At 33.2% G+C, this 14,030-nt stretch overlaps 1 protein-coding gene across 2 annotated transcripts in view; it reads right to left on the bottom strand.

Moving 5' to 3' along the window:
* The window catches only part of KLHL1 (kelch like family member 1), a 365,245-nt gene that overhangs the window by 94,374 nt on the left and 256,841 nt on the right, over window positions 1-14,030 (bottom strand). For both annotated transcript variants that reach the window (XM_057707953.1, XM_057707954.1), the window contains one exon: window positions 12,122-12,308. In XM_057707953.1, coding sequence (XP_057563936.1) covers window positions 12,122-12,308 — 187 coding nt within the window. The remainder of the gene's footprint in view (window positions 1-12,121; window positions 12,309-14,030) is intronic.

Genomic DNA, 14,030 nt, shown 5'->3' with positions numbered 1-14,030 from the left:
CAATAAGAAGCCCATGCACTGTGATGAAGAGCAGCCCCTGCTCTATGCAACTGCAGAAAGCCTGCACATAGCAATAAAGACCCAATGCAGCCAATAAATAAAAAATACAGTAAATAAATTTTTTTTTTTTTTTAAAAAGGAAAGTAAATTATCTCTGAGAGAACTTAAGGTTGTCTATACACTCTATATATTCTCATATACAGTATCTGTCATTCTCTCAGAAGTTGCCAGGTATGCTATGCTATCTACTAGATGTTCACAGCAAACTAGCAAAATATTTAAATTATTCCTTATAATATAGACAAAATGAGAAAAGCACCCCATAAGCTATTTCTATTGATTTCTATACCATATACTGTAGGCAAATTGTTGAAGAAGCTGAAATAAAATATGTAATAATTGGAAAAATAGAGAACTAATATATCACTCTTCAGCAGCATATTTGATGATTAAATACATAAAAAATTCAAAAATACAAAAAAATCCATTTCATTACTAAAAGGAGAAATACAAATGTAATCACAAGCACATGGGGTTCATTAAACTATTTTTACCTACTTCTATATGCAAAATTTTTAATAATAAAAAGGTTTTTTAGACAGAAAATTTGCTGACAAGTCCCTAACAATGGCACTATTTCTATAAATTAGTGCTACTATAAATTCTTAAAAACTTTCAAGAAGGAAGTCAGCACATATGTCACAAAAGCTTTACCTTCCCATCCAGTAATTTTTCAGCTAGTTATCTGTATAAACATTCAAAGCTCAGGAAAATTTCTTAATTCATGTAGATACTAATGATGGCATTATTTATAGATAATAAAATGGATTCCGCCAAAGTGTTTGATAATAGGATTAAGCTCAAGGAAACAGTGGCATTTTCATGTGAATAAGAATTAGTAAGGGATAGTATACAGTGGGTATTGGTTTACGATGGTGCAGTAGGAGGACATGCACTCACTTCCTCTTGTGAGAGCACCAAAATCACAACTAATGTCTGAACAACCATTGACAGGAAGATGCTGAAACCCACAAAAATGATACCCCACATCCAAAGACAAAGGAGAAGCGACAATGAAATGGTAGAAGGGGTACAATCACGATAAAATCAAATGTCATATCCACTGGGTGGGCAACCCACAAACTGGAGAACAATTATACCACAGAAGTTTTTCCACTGGAGTGAAGTTTCCCAGCCTGGGGGTCCAGTAATGGGACTAGAAATCCCCACAGAATCTGATTTTGAAGCCCAGAGGGATTTGACTGCAGGACTTCCACAGGACTGGGGAAAGCAAAGCCTCCACACACAAAAGCTTGTGTGCACCAGGACCCAGAGATAGGAGCAGTGACCCCATAGCAGACTGAACCAAACCTACCTGCTAGTGTTGGAGGGACTCCTGCAGAGGCAGGGGGTGGTTATGGCTCACCTCAGGGATAAGGGCACTGGCAGCAGCAGTTCTGAGAAGTACCCGTTGGCTGAGCCCTCCCAAAGTCCCCCACTAGTCCCGCCATTTACCCTGTAGACTCCAGTGCTGGGGTCACCTCAGGACAAAAAACTAACAGGAAGGGAAAACAGCCCCACCCATCAGGAAACAAGTGGATTAAAGTTTTACTGAGCACAGCCCTGCCCACCAGAGCAAGACCCAGTTCTAACCACCAGAAGCCCCTCCCATCAGGAAGCCTGCACAAGTCTCTTGGATAGTCTCATCCACCAGAAGGCAGACAACAGTAGCAAGAAGAACTACAATCCTGCAACCTGCAGAACAAAAACCACAATCACAGAAAGTAAGACAAAATGAAAAGGCAAAGGATTATGTCCCAGATGAAGGAACAAGATAAAACCCCAGGAAAAAAACAACTAAATGAAGTGGAGATAGGCAACCTTTGAGAAAAAAGAATTCAGAATAATGGCAGTGAAGATAATCCAGGATCTCAGAAAAAGAATGGAGGCAAATATTGAGAAGATGCAAGAAATGTTTAACAAAGACCCAGAAGAATTAAAGAACAAACAGAGATGAACAATACAATAACTGAAATGAAAAATATGCTAAAAGGAATCAATAGCAGAATAACTGGGGCAAAGAACGTATAAGTGACCTGGAAGACAGAATAATGGAAATCACTGCCATGGAACATAATAAAGAAAGAAGAATGAAAAGAAATGAAGATAGACTATGAGATCTCTGGGACAGAATTAAATGCACCAACATTCACATTACAGGACTTCCTAGGAGGCGCAACATTATAGTGGTCCAAGAAAGAGAAGAGAGAGAGAAAGGACCTGAGAAAATATTGGAAGAGATTATAGTTGAAAACTTCCTTAACATGGGAAAGGAAACAGTCAACCTATTCCAGGAAACACAAAGAGTCCCAGGCAGGATAAACCCAAGGAGAAACATGCTGAGACACATAGTAATCAAATTGACAAAAATAAAAGACACAGGAAAAATATCAAAAGCAACAAGGGAAAACAATGAATAACATGCACAGGAACTCCCATAAGGCTATCAGCTGATTTCTCAGCAGAAACTCTGCAGACCAGAAGGGAGTGGCATGATATTTTAAAAGTGGTGAAAGGGGAGAACCTACAACCAAGAAAACTCTACCCAGGAAGGCTCTCATTCAGATTTGATGGAGGAATCAAAAGGTTTACAGACAAGCAAAAGCTAAGAGAATTCAGCACCACCAGACCAACTTTGCAACAAATGCTAAAGGAATTTCTCTAGGCAGGAAACAGAAGAGGAGAAAAAGACCTACAAGAACAAACCCAAAACAATTAAGAAAATGGTAATAGGAACACACATATCAATGATTACCTTAAAAGAAAATGAATTAAATAAGCCAACCAAAAGACACAGACTGGCTAAGTGGATACAAAAACAAGACCTATACATATATATGTTGTCTAAAAAAGACCCACCTCAGACCTAGGGACACATACAGACTGAAATTGAGGGGATGGAAGAAGGTATTCCACACAAATGGAAATAAAATGAAAGCTGGAGCAGCAAGACTCATATCAGACAAAACAGACTATAAAATAAAGACTACTATATGAGACAAAGAAGGACACTACATAATGAACAAGGGATCAATCCAAGAAGATATAGCAATTGTAAATATAAATGCACCCAACATAGGAGCACCTCAATATGTAAGGGAAGTATTAAGAACCATTAAGGGAGAGATTGACAGTAACACAATAATAGTGATGGAGTTTAACACCCTGCTTTCATCAATGGACAGATCATCCAGACAGAAAATCAACATGGAAACACAAGCCTTAAACAACACATTAGACCAGATGAACTTAATTGATATTTATACAGCATTCCATCCAAAAGCAGCAGTACACACATTCTTTCCAAGGGCATGTGGAACTTTCTCAAGGACTAACCACATGTTGGGCCACAAGGTGAGCCTCAGTAAATTTAAGAAAATTGAAATCTATCAAGCATCTTTTCTGACCACAACACCATGAGATTAGAAGTGAACTATAAGAAAAAAACTATAAAAAACACAAACACGTGGAGGATAAACAATATGCTACTAAACAACTGATGGATCACTGAAGAAATTAAAGAGGAAATCAAAAAATAACTAGAGATGAATGAAGATGGAAGCACAACAACCCAAAACCTATGGGATGCAACAAAAGCAGTTCTAAGAAGGAAGCTGATAGCAATACAATCTTACCTCAGGAAACAAGTAAAATCTCAAATAAACAATCTAACCTTACACCTAAAGCAACTAGAGAAAGAAGAACAAACAAAACCAAATGAAAGAAATAAATCATAAAGATCAGAACATAAATAAATGAAATAGAGATGAATAAAACAATAGCAAATATCAATAAAATTAAAAGCCAGTTCTTTGAAAAGATAAACAAAACTGATAAAACTTTTGCCAGACTCATCATGAAAAAGGAGAGAAGATTCAAATCAATAAAATTTGAAATTGAAAAAGAAGTTACAACTGACACCATAGAAATGCAAGGGATCATAAGACACTACTATAAGCAACTGTATGCCAATAAATTGGACAACCTGGAAGAAAAGGACCAATTCTTAGAAAGGTACTATCTCCCAAGACTGAACCAGGAAGAAATAGAAAATAGGAATGGAACAATCACAAGCACTGAAATTGAAACTGTAATTTAAAAACTCCCAACAAACAAAAGGCCAGGACCTGATGGCTTCACAGGTGAATTCTATCAAACATTCAGAGAAGAGTTAACACCTATCCTTCTGAAACTGTTCCAAAAAATTGCAGAGGAAATTAAACTCCCAAAATAATTCTATGAGGCTACCATCACCCTGATACCAAAAGCACTCAAAAAAACGACAGAAAAAGAAAATTATAGACCAATAACATTGACAAACATAGATACTCAAATCCTCAACAAAACACTAGCAATCCAAATCCAACAATACATTAAAAGGATCATTCACAATGATCAAATGGGATTTATCCCAGGGATGCAAGGATTTCACAATATCTGCAAGTCAGAGTGATACACTACATCAACAAATTGAAGAATAAAAAGCATATGATCATCTCAAGAGATGCAGAAAATACTTTTGACAAAATTCAGCACTGATTTATGAGTAAAAACTCTCCAGAAGGTGGACAGAGAAGGAAAGTACCTCAACATAATAAAGGCATATATCACAAACCTATAGCTAGCATCATACTCAATGGTGAAAAGCTGAATGTATTTCCTCTAAGATCAGGAAGGAGACAAGTTTGTCCACTCTCACCACTTTTATTGAATAAAGTTTTGGAAGTCCTAGCTACAGCAATAAGAAAAGAAAAATAAATAACAGGAATACAAATTGAAAAAGAAAAATTTAAATTGTCATTGTTTGCAGATGACATGATACTATACATAGAAGATCCTAAAGTGGCCACAAGAAAACTGCTAGAGCTCATCAATGAATGTGGTAAAGTCAAATGTTACAAAATTAATACAAAGAAATCTGTTGCATTTCTATACACTAACAACAAAAGATCAGAAAGGAAAATTCAATAAACAATCCCATTTACCACTGCAACAAAAAGAATAAAATACCTAGGAATAAAGCTACCTAAGGAGACAAAAGACCTATACTCCAAAAACTATAAGACGTGGATGAAAGAATCAAAGAAGACACAAACAGATAGAAAGATATACCATCTTCTTGGATTGGAAGAATCAATATTGTCAAAATGACTATACACTCTAAGGCAATCTAGAGATTCAGAGCAATCTCTATCAAATTACCAATAGTATTTTTCACAGAACTAAAACAAAAAATATTAAAACTTGTATGGAGACAGAAAAGACCCCAAATAGCCAAAGCAACCTTGAGAAAGAAAATGGAGCTGGAGGAATCAGGCTCCAGGACTTCAGAGTATACTACAAAGCTACAGTCATCAAAACAGCATGGTACTGGCCAAAAATAGAAATATAGATCAATACAACAGGATAAAAAGCCCAGAAATAAGCCCATGCACCTATGGCCAATTAATCTATGACAAAGGAGGCAAGACTACACAATGGTTGCAAGAGAGTATCTTCAAGAAATGTTGCTGGCAAAACTGGACAGCTACATGTAAAAAAATGAAATTAAATCATTCTTTAACACCATATACAAAAATAAGCTCAAAACAGATTAAAGACCTAAATATGAGACTGGACACTCTAAAACTTCTAAAGGAAAACTTAGGCAGAACACTCTCTTATGTAAATCACAGCAGTATCTTTTTCATTCTGTCTCCGAGAATAATGGAAATAAAAATAGAAATAAACAAACTGGGCCTAATTAAACTCAAAAGCTCTTTCACAACAAAGGAAACCATAAACAAAATGAAAATACAACCCACAGATTGGGAGAAAATATTTGTAAATGACATGACCAACAATGGATTAGTTTCCAAAATTTACAGCTCATGAGGCTTAATATCATCAAAACAAACAACCCAATCAAAAAATGGGCAGACGGACTTCCCTGCTGGCACAGTGGTTAAGAGTCTGCTTGCCAATGCAGAAGACACGGGTTCAAGCCCTGGTCCAGGAAGATCCCACATGCCATGGAGCCACTAAGCCTGTGCACCACAACTGCTGAGCCTTTGCTATAGAGCCCCTGAGCCACAACTACTGAATCTGTGTGCCACAAATACTGAAGCCTGTGTGCCTAGAGACCATGCTCTGCAACAAGAGAAGCCACCACATTGAGAAGCCCCTGCAATACAACAAAGAGTAGCTCTCACTTGCCTCAACTAGAGAAAGCCCATGTGCAGCAACAAACACCCAACACAGCCAATAAATAAATAAATTAATTAATTTAAAAAAATGGGCAGAATACCTAAATAGACGTTTCTCCAAATAAGACATACAAATAGCCAAGGGACACATGAAAAGATGTCTCTAATAATTAACATTGCTAATTATTAGAGAAAGCAAATCAAAACTACAATGAGATATCACCTCACACCAGTCAAAATGGTATCATCAAAAAATCCACAAACAATAAATGCTGGAGAGAGTGTGGAGAGAAAGAAACCCTCCTACACTCTTGGTGAGAATGTAAATTGGTACAACCACTATGGAGAACAGTATGGAGGTTCCATAAAAAAAACTAAGAATAGAATTATGATATGATCCTCCAATCCCACTCCTGGGCTTGTATCTGGAGAAGAACATGACCTGAAAGGGTACATGCACCCCAGTGTTGATTGTAGCACTGCTTACAATAGCCAAGATATGGAAGCAACCTACATGTCCATTGACAGATGAATGGGTAAAGAAGAGGTGGTATATTTATTCAATGGAATATTACTCAGCCACTAAAAATAATAAAATAATGCCATTTGCAGCAACCTGGATGGACTTAGAGATTGTCACACTGAGTGAAGTAAGTCAGACAGAGAAAGACAAATATTGTATGATATCCCTTATATGCTTAATCTAAAAAGAAATATGATACAAATGAACCTATTTACAAAAGAGAAATAGACTCACAGACTTAGAGAATGAATTTATGGTTACCAGATGAAAGGATGAGAGGAAGGGATAGGGAGTTTGGGATTGACATGTACACACTGCTATATTTAAGATGGATAATCAATAAGGACCTACTGTATAGGGAACTCTGCTCAATTGTATATGGCAGCCTTGATGGGAGGGGAGTTTGGGGGAGAACACATACATGCATATGTATGGCTGAGTCCCTTCGCTGTGCACCTGAAACTATCGCAATATTGTTAATCACCTATACTCCAACATAAGACAAAAAGTTAAAAAAAATAAGAATTAGTACGGTACTTGAAGTATTTAAAAAATTTAATGAAATATAAATTCACACATGTAATTAATAAATAAAAGCTACAAAATAATGACTCAATAACTATAAACATACCTATATTTAGATACCTATTTATATAATGTCAGAGTGAGAGAGATGAAGACAATTATAAATAGGTAATCTTTATATAAATGTAGATATAGAGTTATGTCTGTATACAAACATGTATATATATGTATATGTATATCTATATCTATATATCTATAGCTCTCTATATATACATACACATTTACAGAGAAATTTGGGAAAGAAAATATGCCACTCTGTTAACAAAGGTACCAGTAATTGTAAGTTATAAGCTCATAGTTGGTTTTCCTTTTCTTATCTATACTATTGTATATTTACCAGGTTTTTAATATATGTTTGTAATTAGAATGAAAGAAAATATATCTTCAAAAAATATAATTTCTATTAGTACAAAACCAAATTATTTTTATTTTCATAGAATGTTCTAATAATCAACCAACATTAGAAAATAAATCCAATAGAGAATTTTGAAACAAATACTTCCCAATAATCAATAGCAGCAAAGTTTACTTCAGAGCTTACATGAATTACACATAAGTGTAAGACATTTCAAGCACTTGAGAGTAAGAAATTAGTGTTTTACTTTTAACTCAACCTTCTAAAGGATTTATGATGATTCCTGTGTGATTTGTAATACAATTCTTACCAAAATAAGAGCAAATTTATTGGTAAAATTTACTTCATTTATTTAAATCTGCATTTGATTTCAGTTGAAAGCATTTAAAAAATTTGTTCTCCTAATAAAAATAATCTTCAAAAGATTTGTTGCCTTTTAAAAAAATATATTTAGTTTTACATGTCCCCTCATTTTTAATTCACAGAACAAACATGAATAAATATATTAATGATTTTAATTGGCCTTAAATATGCTATAAATTACCACATTGTTAAAGACTTATTTTTCAGTATTTTCCAGTTGTGGTAGTGAATTAAATCATACTGTACAAGACATTCTGCTAACTTCATTTATGACTTCTTTTCTCTCATATGATTTGTGTAATTCCCAATTCTTGAATGCTGTTTGTATTGGTATAAAAGGTATCTAATTTATGCACAGTGTTATTCATACAAATGCCATTTATATGAATATCCTGTTGTCCTTTCTTCCCTGTGTCACATCACTGTAATGTCATAGAACTGTTGTAGTGCATGCCTGCAGAGTTCCTAGATGGATTGGGTTTATTCAATAATATGATTAGAAAAGTCAGCCCAGGTCCCTGCTGAATTCTCTGATGATCTCTTTGGCACTAAACAAACATATTGGAATGCCTTGTATTAGTTTAGCCTCTTTACATTTAATCACTATAATTGTCACAGAAACACAATATAGTATTGAGAAAGGGTAAATTAGACTAGAGATTTTAAGTGGCACTCCTGGATTTTAACAGGCATCTCTCTGATTGCAAAGAGTACTTTCTCCACCTGCTTTCAATGATGTCTAGATTTCAAATCATAAACTATCTTGCTAAGTCTCTCCTTTGAGTCTGCTGGGTCTTTCCTCCACTACCATACTGCTTTAATTTCTCTACTGGCTTTATTTCAGCCGTAAGTGATTTCTCTGCATTTTTGAAGATATCACACTTCTTTAGCTGTAAATCCACACATTTGATGTATCTCTAGTCTGGAATTTACCATCACACCTACATTGCTGCTCCAATAATGTGCTAAACTAATGCCTAATAATTCTATAGATTTGAGCTAAAAACAAGAACAAACACTTTCTCTGTATTTCTCTACTTTTCTAGACTAGGCTAGATTGGCTCCCAAGCACTATACTGATTGCACTTGCAAGTCCATTCTTATAACTCTCATTTTATTTACAATTATTTGCTTACTATTTGCTTTCCCAGATTAACTCAATACCTCTGTGAGGTAGAGCTAATGTTCATAATGTTCACCATGGTACACAAGTTCTTAACACAGAGGTGGCATAAAATAGATGTGCAAAAAGGGATGCATGTATGTGTGAATATAAGAAGAAAGGAAGGGAAAGGAGAGAAAGATGCTCTGAATTTTTGTAATATCTACAGAAAATCTGCAAGGGTTGTACTCATAGTTTATTAATCCCATAAAATATCATCTGAATCCCAGTAACTATGGAACTGAAGAGGAATTCAACAAAATGTTTATATAGCCTTATGAGGCACAACATAAATATGTAAATAATTCCAAAAAACACACTAAGTATTGTATATCATTGTAATGTATTGTAACATGTTGTATTGTATTACATTGTATGGAATTATTTTTCAAATTAGGCATGCAAAATAAATTACAATTTTTTGCTATGTTTTTTCTTTTGATTTCTCTGCCTTTTTTAAAATTTTAATTTTCTTTTCCTCACTACCTTTCAAGAAAAGAAAATACAATTTTAATATAAAATCTTAATGCCTATTTAGAGATAACACAAGTCAACAAGATGTATAAAACACCCTTTAAGCAGTAAAAGCATGATGCAAATACAAGGGATTACCTTGAAAACGTCCGTTGTTCTTTAAATCTCTTGAAACACTGGGCTTCTCTAAGTTTCTGCTGTAGTAGGAAAAGTAGGTTCTCTGAAATTTGGTATTGTGTCAGATTTTTATCAAAGTTATGGGATATATTTAATGTCCACTTCCTAGATGGCTGAGGATATAGCAAGAATTCCTAAAGTTTCCTTCAATTTTTTTTCTATTTTATTGCTTATTGAATCAGGAATATCTTTTTAAACCCCGCTTTGTCACACTCTTAATCCTCTGGACTACTGAATAAGTAGAAGAATACCTAAATAATTAGTATTCAATTATAAAATGAAAGATTCAGAATCCCTAAGAAAGTTCAATTTCTTAAGAATTTCTTCAATCTCAAAAGACTATTGTGTAAGATTAGAGAAATTCAAATGCTGGCAAAGAGCTTAACTCAATAGACCCCCTATACTCATATTCTTTTATGCTATGGCAATTGTATTTAAAGTCACTAAATTTAAAACTTTAAATTAGTCATGTCTTTTGACTGTTAATAGCTTAGTGATTTTTGTACTAGTGTTAACTTGTTTATTGTTCAATCCTAGTCACAGAGTGGCCTGATTTAATCAATGTTCTTTTATTTTTTAAAATGATACATGCAGATTTACAAATGGAATTTATCTTTGGGCATTCTTTCTGTAGAATGCAGTGTTCTTTAAAAGGAAATATTTGTTTGACCTTAAAATTTGATTAACATATAAAATCATTATCCATTTATGAAATTTGAGGCTTGGATGAATGTATTTATTGAAAGTCACTGGAAATTAGGATATTTACTTTTATAGGTAAAATGAACTTGTTGCAATGTTACAATAAAGTTTGCATGCTTCTGCTCCAAGAGATGGCAAATTATATAAATGGGGTGGATGTTTATTTTTTTATTACTTTCATAAGGATGACATGGATACGGGTTAATAGATTTGTTTTCTAAGCTTGAAAAAAATTTGGGGGCATTTTCATATAATTTCTGGATATTTTTGAGTGAGATTTGTATCTAAGATATTTTCTGTTTTGCCACTTTAGAAAAAAGAGTTTTAAAGCACTATATCTTTTGGGAGGGGAAAGTTTTTACATGTTCTCTTAAATAATAACATTAAAAAAGGAGCTAGAAGTGGAGCGAGACAGGGATGGAGGGAGATTAATACCATTTCCTTAGTTCTTAAAATGACAACTTATTTACCCTTTTTAACTAATAGTTATGCTTTTCAATATATATGTTAATTTTCTAATGCTCATTTAATATGATAATCACTAGAAATCAATAACCCAACAAATAGGAGTAAAACTTTTCAAAAAATTAAACTAGTGAAAACCATTTTATATCCACAGACAACTTCCTGATAAATAAAAAATGGGAAATGTGTGTCATTCTCTATTTATTTACATAAATTATTTCCCTTTGCCTCCTATTTTGGGGTCTCACTTCATAATGGATGAAGTAAGTTTTGTTGCTTCCTCCTGATTTTTAAAAACAGAGTCCCTTCAATAGAGCTTGAATATGTGTCACACTCTATTGTTGCCAACTATATTTTTCACATGTATATTAAATATACTATGGATAATTATGTCACTTATTAGACACAGACATAGGACGCATATTATTTGTCTTGTGTACTTGTTCAAGAAAATTAAGACACATAAAAAGGCTGCAGAGGACAAACATTCATGGAGATTTCCCACTAATTATAGAAAACTAAGAACAAAACCTTCAAATATATGCATTTGGCTTTACACAAATCATTCACCTCCTTATAAGGGAAAAATTGATAAAAAAAAATTTAAATTTGCAACTGATACCTGCCACAGTCAGTACACCCATTTATAATTGTCTATTTTTCTGGCTTCTGTGTGAGATTCTAAACTCCTCAAAAGCAGAGACTCTCTTCTTCATTATGTTACTCTCAGCAAGCATGTGGCTGGCAGGTTTCATTTCCTTTACTTAGAATAGAAATACAGTTTTCAACATATCCAACAAATTATTTGGCCTGCACTTTCTAAGTACTTTTAATCTTTTTTTTTTTTTCATTTCATATGAAGTCTTCTACATAATGCATGAAATAAAAGATTTAAAGACAGGTAAGAAGCAGCAACTACAGATTTAAAAAAAAGAAAAATAAGAGGTATCATAATTTTCCCCTAAATCTTATATCTTAATAAATAAAAACTAAGATTCTGTTGTTTGTTGGTGTTACACAGATTACAGTAGTAAAATCAAGTGTATTATTAAAGATCTAGAACTAAATACCTTTGTTGTTATCCATTCCACCCACTGCATACAGAGTTCCAACTGTAGATTTTCTAGGTTTAGTTCTTGGACTTTGCATTAAAGTTCTTCTTTCTGGCAATAGATGGTATTTCATTGCTTCCAGAATCAGCTTTTGACATTCCAGATCATTCTTAAATAATGCATGGTTTTCTAGGTCGGCCAATATCTGTGAAAAAAACACAATCACTGTTGTTAATGATTTTTATCGGGGTGAGCACAGACATCAAATAAAAAGTAGAAATTTAGTGTCTATGATTTTACCCCAATACTGACAGATGTGCAAAATAGAATTAGAATTAATCACACTGACAAATAAATATGAGTAAAATGTATGACTTCCAAAAGAAACAGAATGGATATTATTTTTGATTCCATATTATTTATTATCATTTTACCACAGAGTATAAATGAACTTCTAAAGATCACTTTTTCAATGTACCTTTCCTTTTCATTAAAGTGATTCATAAATCAAATATAGTTGCCTATTTGGCCATAAATATGTCTGGTGAAGTAAATTAAAAAATAAACTTCAACAAAGTCCTAAGAAGTCTATCATAAATATTTACATATTTACTTTAAGATGTTCCAAGAATAGTTTAAATCCCTTTAAAACTAGAAAAAAACCCAAAAAACAAAACAAAAAAATCCTTAATAAAAATAAAAAATTATGCTTATAATATCTTTTTAATTATGTAAGCAGTTGAAAAGCTGTACATCAGGCAAAGTAATAGTTTCCAATAGTGAAACTAAAAATTTTTTTACCAAAAATCCAGCACCTGAGGGAGTAATAGAGTGACAGCAGAGTTTTAAGTTCTATTATGTCTCTCTTTTACTATGGTAGGTTATCATCTCTATAAATTATTTTCTGTATATTTTTTTGAACATATCCAAAGTATCTTTTATTTTCCTCTTTCTCTGTCCCTCTTTATAGTTTCTCTTTCCTTGACTATCTCAGTATCGCATTCCCTTTTTCTGTTCATGAATCCTGTTTTACTTCAAGTTAAATATATCATATAGATTTAGAAAATTAAGTAGAAAATTTATCATTGACATGACCTTTTCTTCTGCATTGATAAGACACTGTACTACATAGGTACACAAAAGTTTTTGAGTGAATTAATTAATAAATGATGACAGCATATAATTGATTTTAACACTATAATTTGAAACAAACTTATTTAACCATTGTGATACATACATTTCTGTTGGAGGTGTCAGAAAGAATATAAAAACATGTAAGATACTCATATATATAAAATGTGGGAAAGATAACAGAATAGCTCTGAGGCTGAATAAGAAGTGTAACATATTAGAGTTACCAGATGCTTTGGAATATAGAAAGGAAGATATTTAATTAAAGCCTTGTTTATGCTTCTTTTCTTATATAAGAAAACTTTAGTTGCCTTCTTACCCATTTCTTTCTTTTTTAAGGTACTACTATTTTACTTATAAAATATTAACTAATAGAAACCTTAATGAAAGAGAGTTGGGGGGCCAGAGGGGGAGCTCTCATACTCTGAGACAATAGTAGAACCCAACAGGAAGAAGAAAGACACCTCTTCTTTCCTGGCAAGGACTCAACCCATGAAAAGCCAGGGACAAACTCATTTAATTGCTTAAGGGAACAGTTACAGTTTTTAAAATTCGGTAAGATGATATATACATTAATGATAAAGCTGAAGCTAAAAACACTGATTTTATTATTTGTTTGAATAGCTAAATATTTATATATTTCTAAACACACATACAATGTATATAAGGAATATTTCAAAACTTTCATACATAATAGATAATTATAAAGAAAATGTAAGGAATCTTGTAAAAATAAAGTATCAGTGGACAGTCAACTCTGAGTGCCTAGGTATAAAATACTTTCAAGTAATAATTT

This window comes from Hippopotamus amphibius, chromosome 14, assembly GCF_030028045.1.
Source record: "Hippopotamus amphibius kiboko isolate mHipAmp2 chromosome 14, mHipAmp2.hap2, whole genome shotgun sequence".
Lineage (NCBI taxonomy): Eukaryota > Metazoa > Chordata > Mammalia > Artiodactyla > Hippopotamidae > Hippopotamus > Hippopotamus amphibius.
The sequence above is the reverse complement of the archived record's forward strand: the minus strand, read 5'-3'. Positions and strand labels throughout refer to the sequence as shown.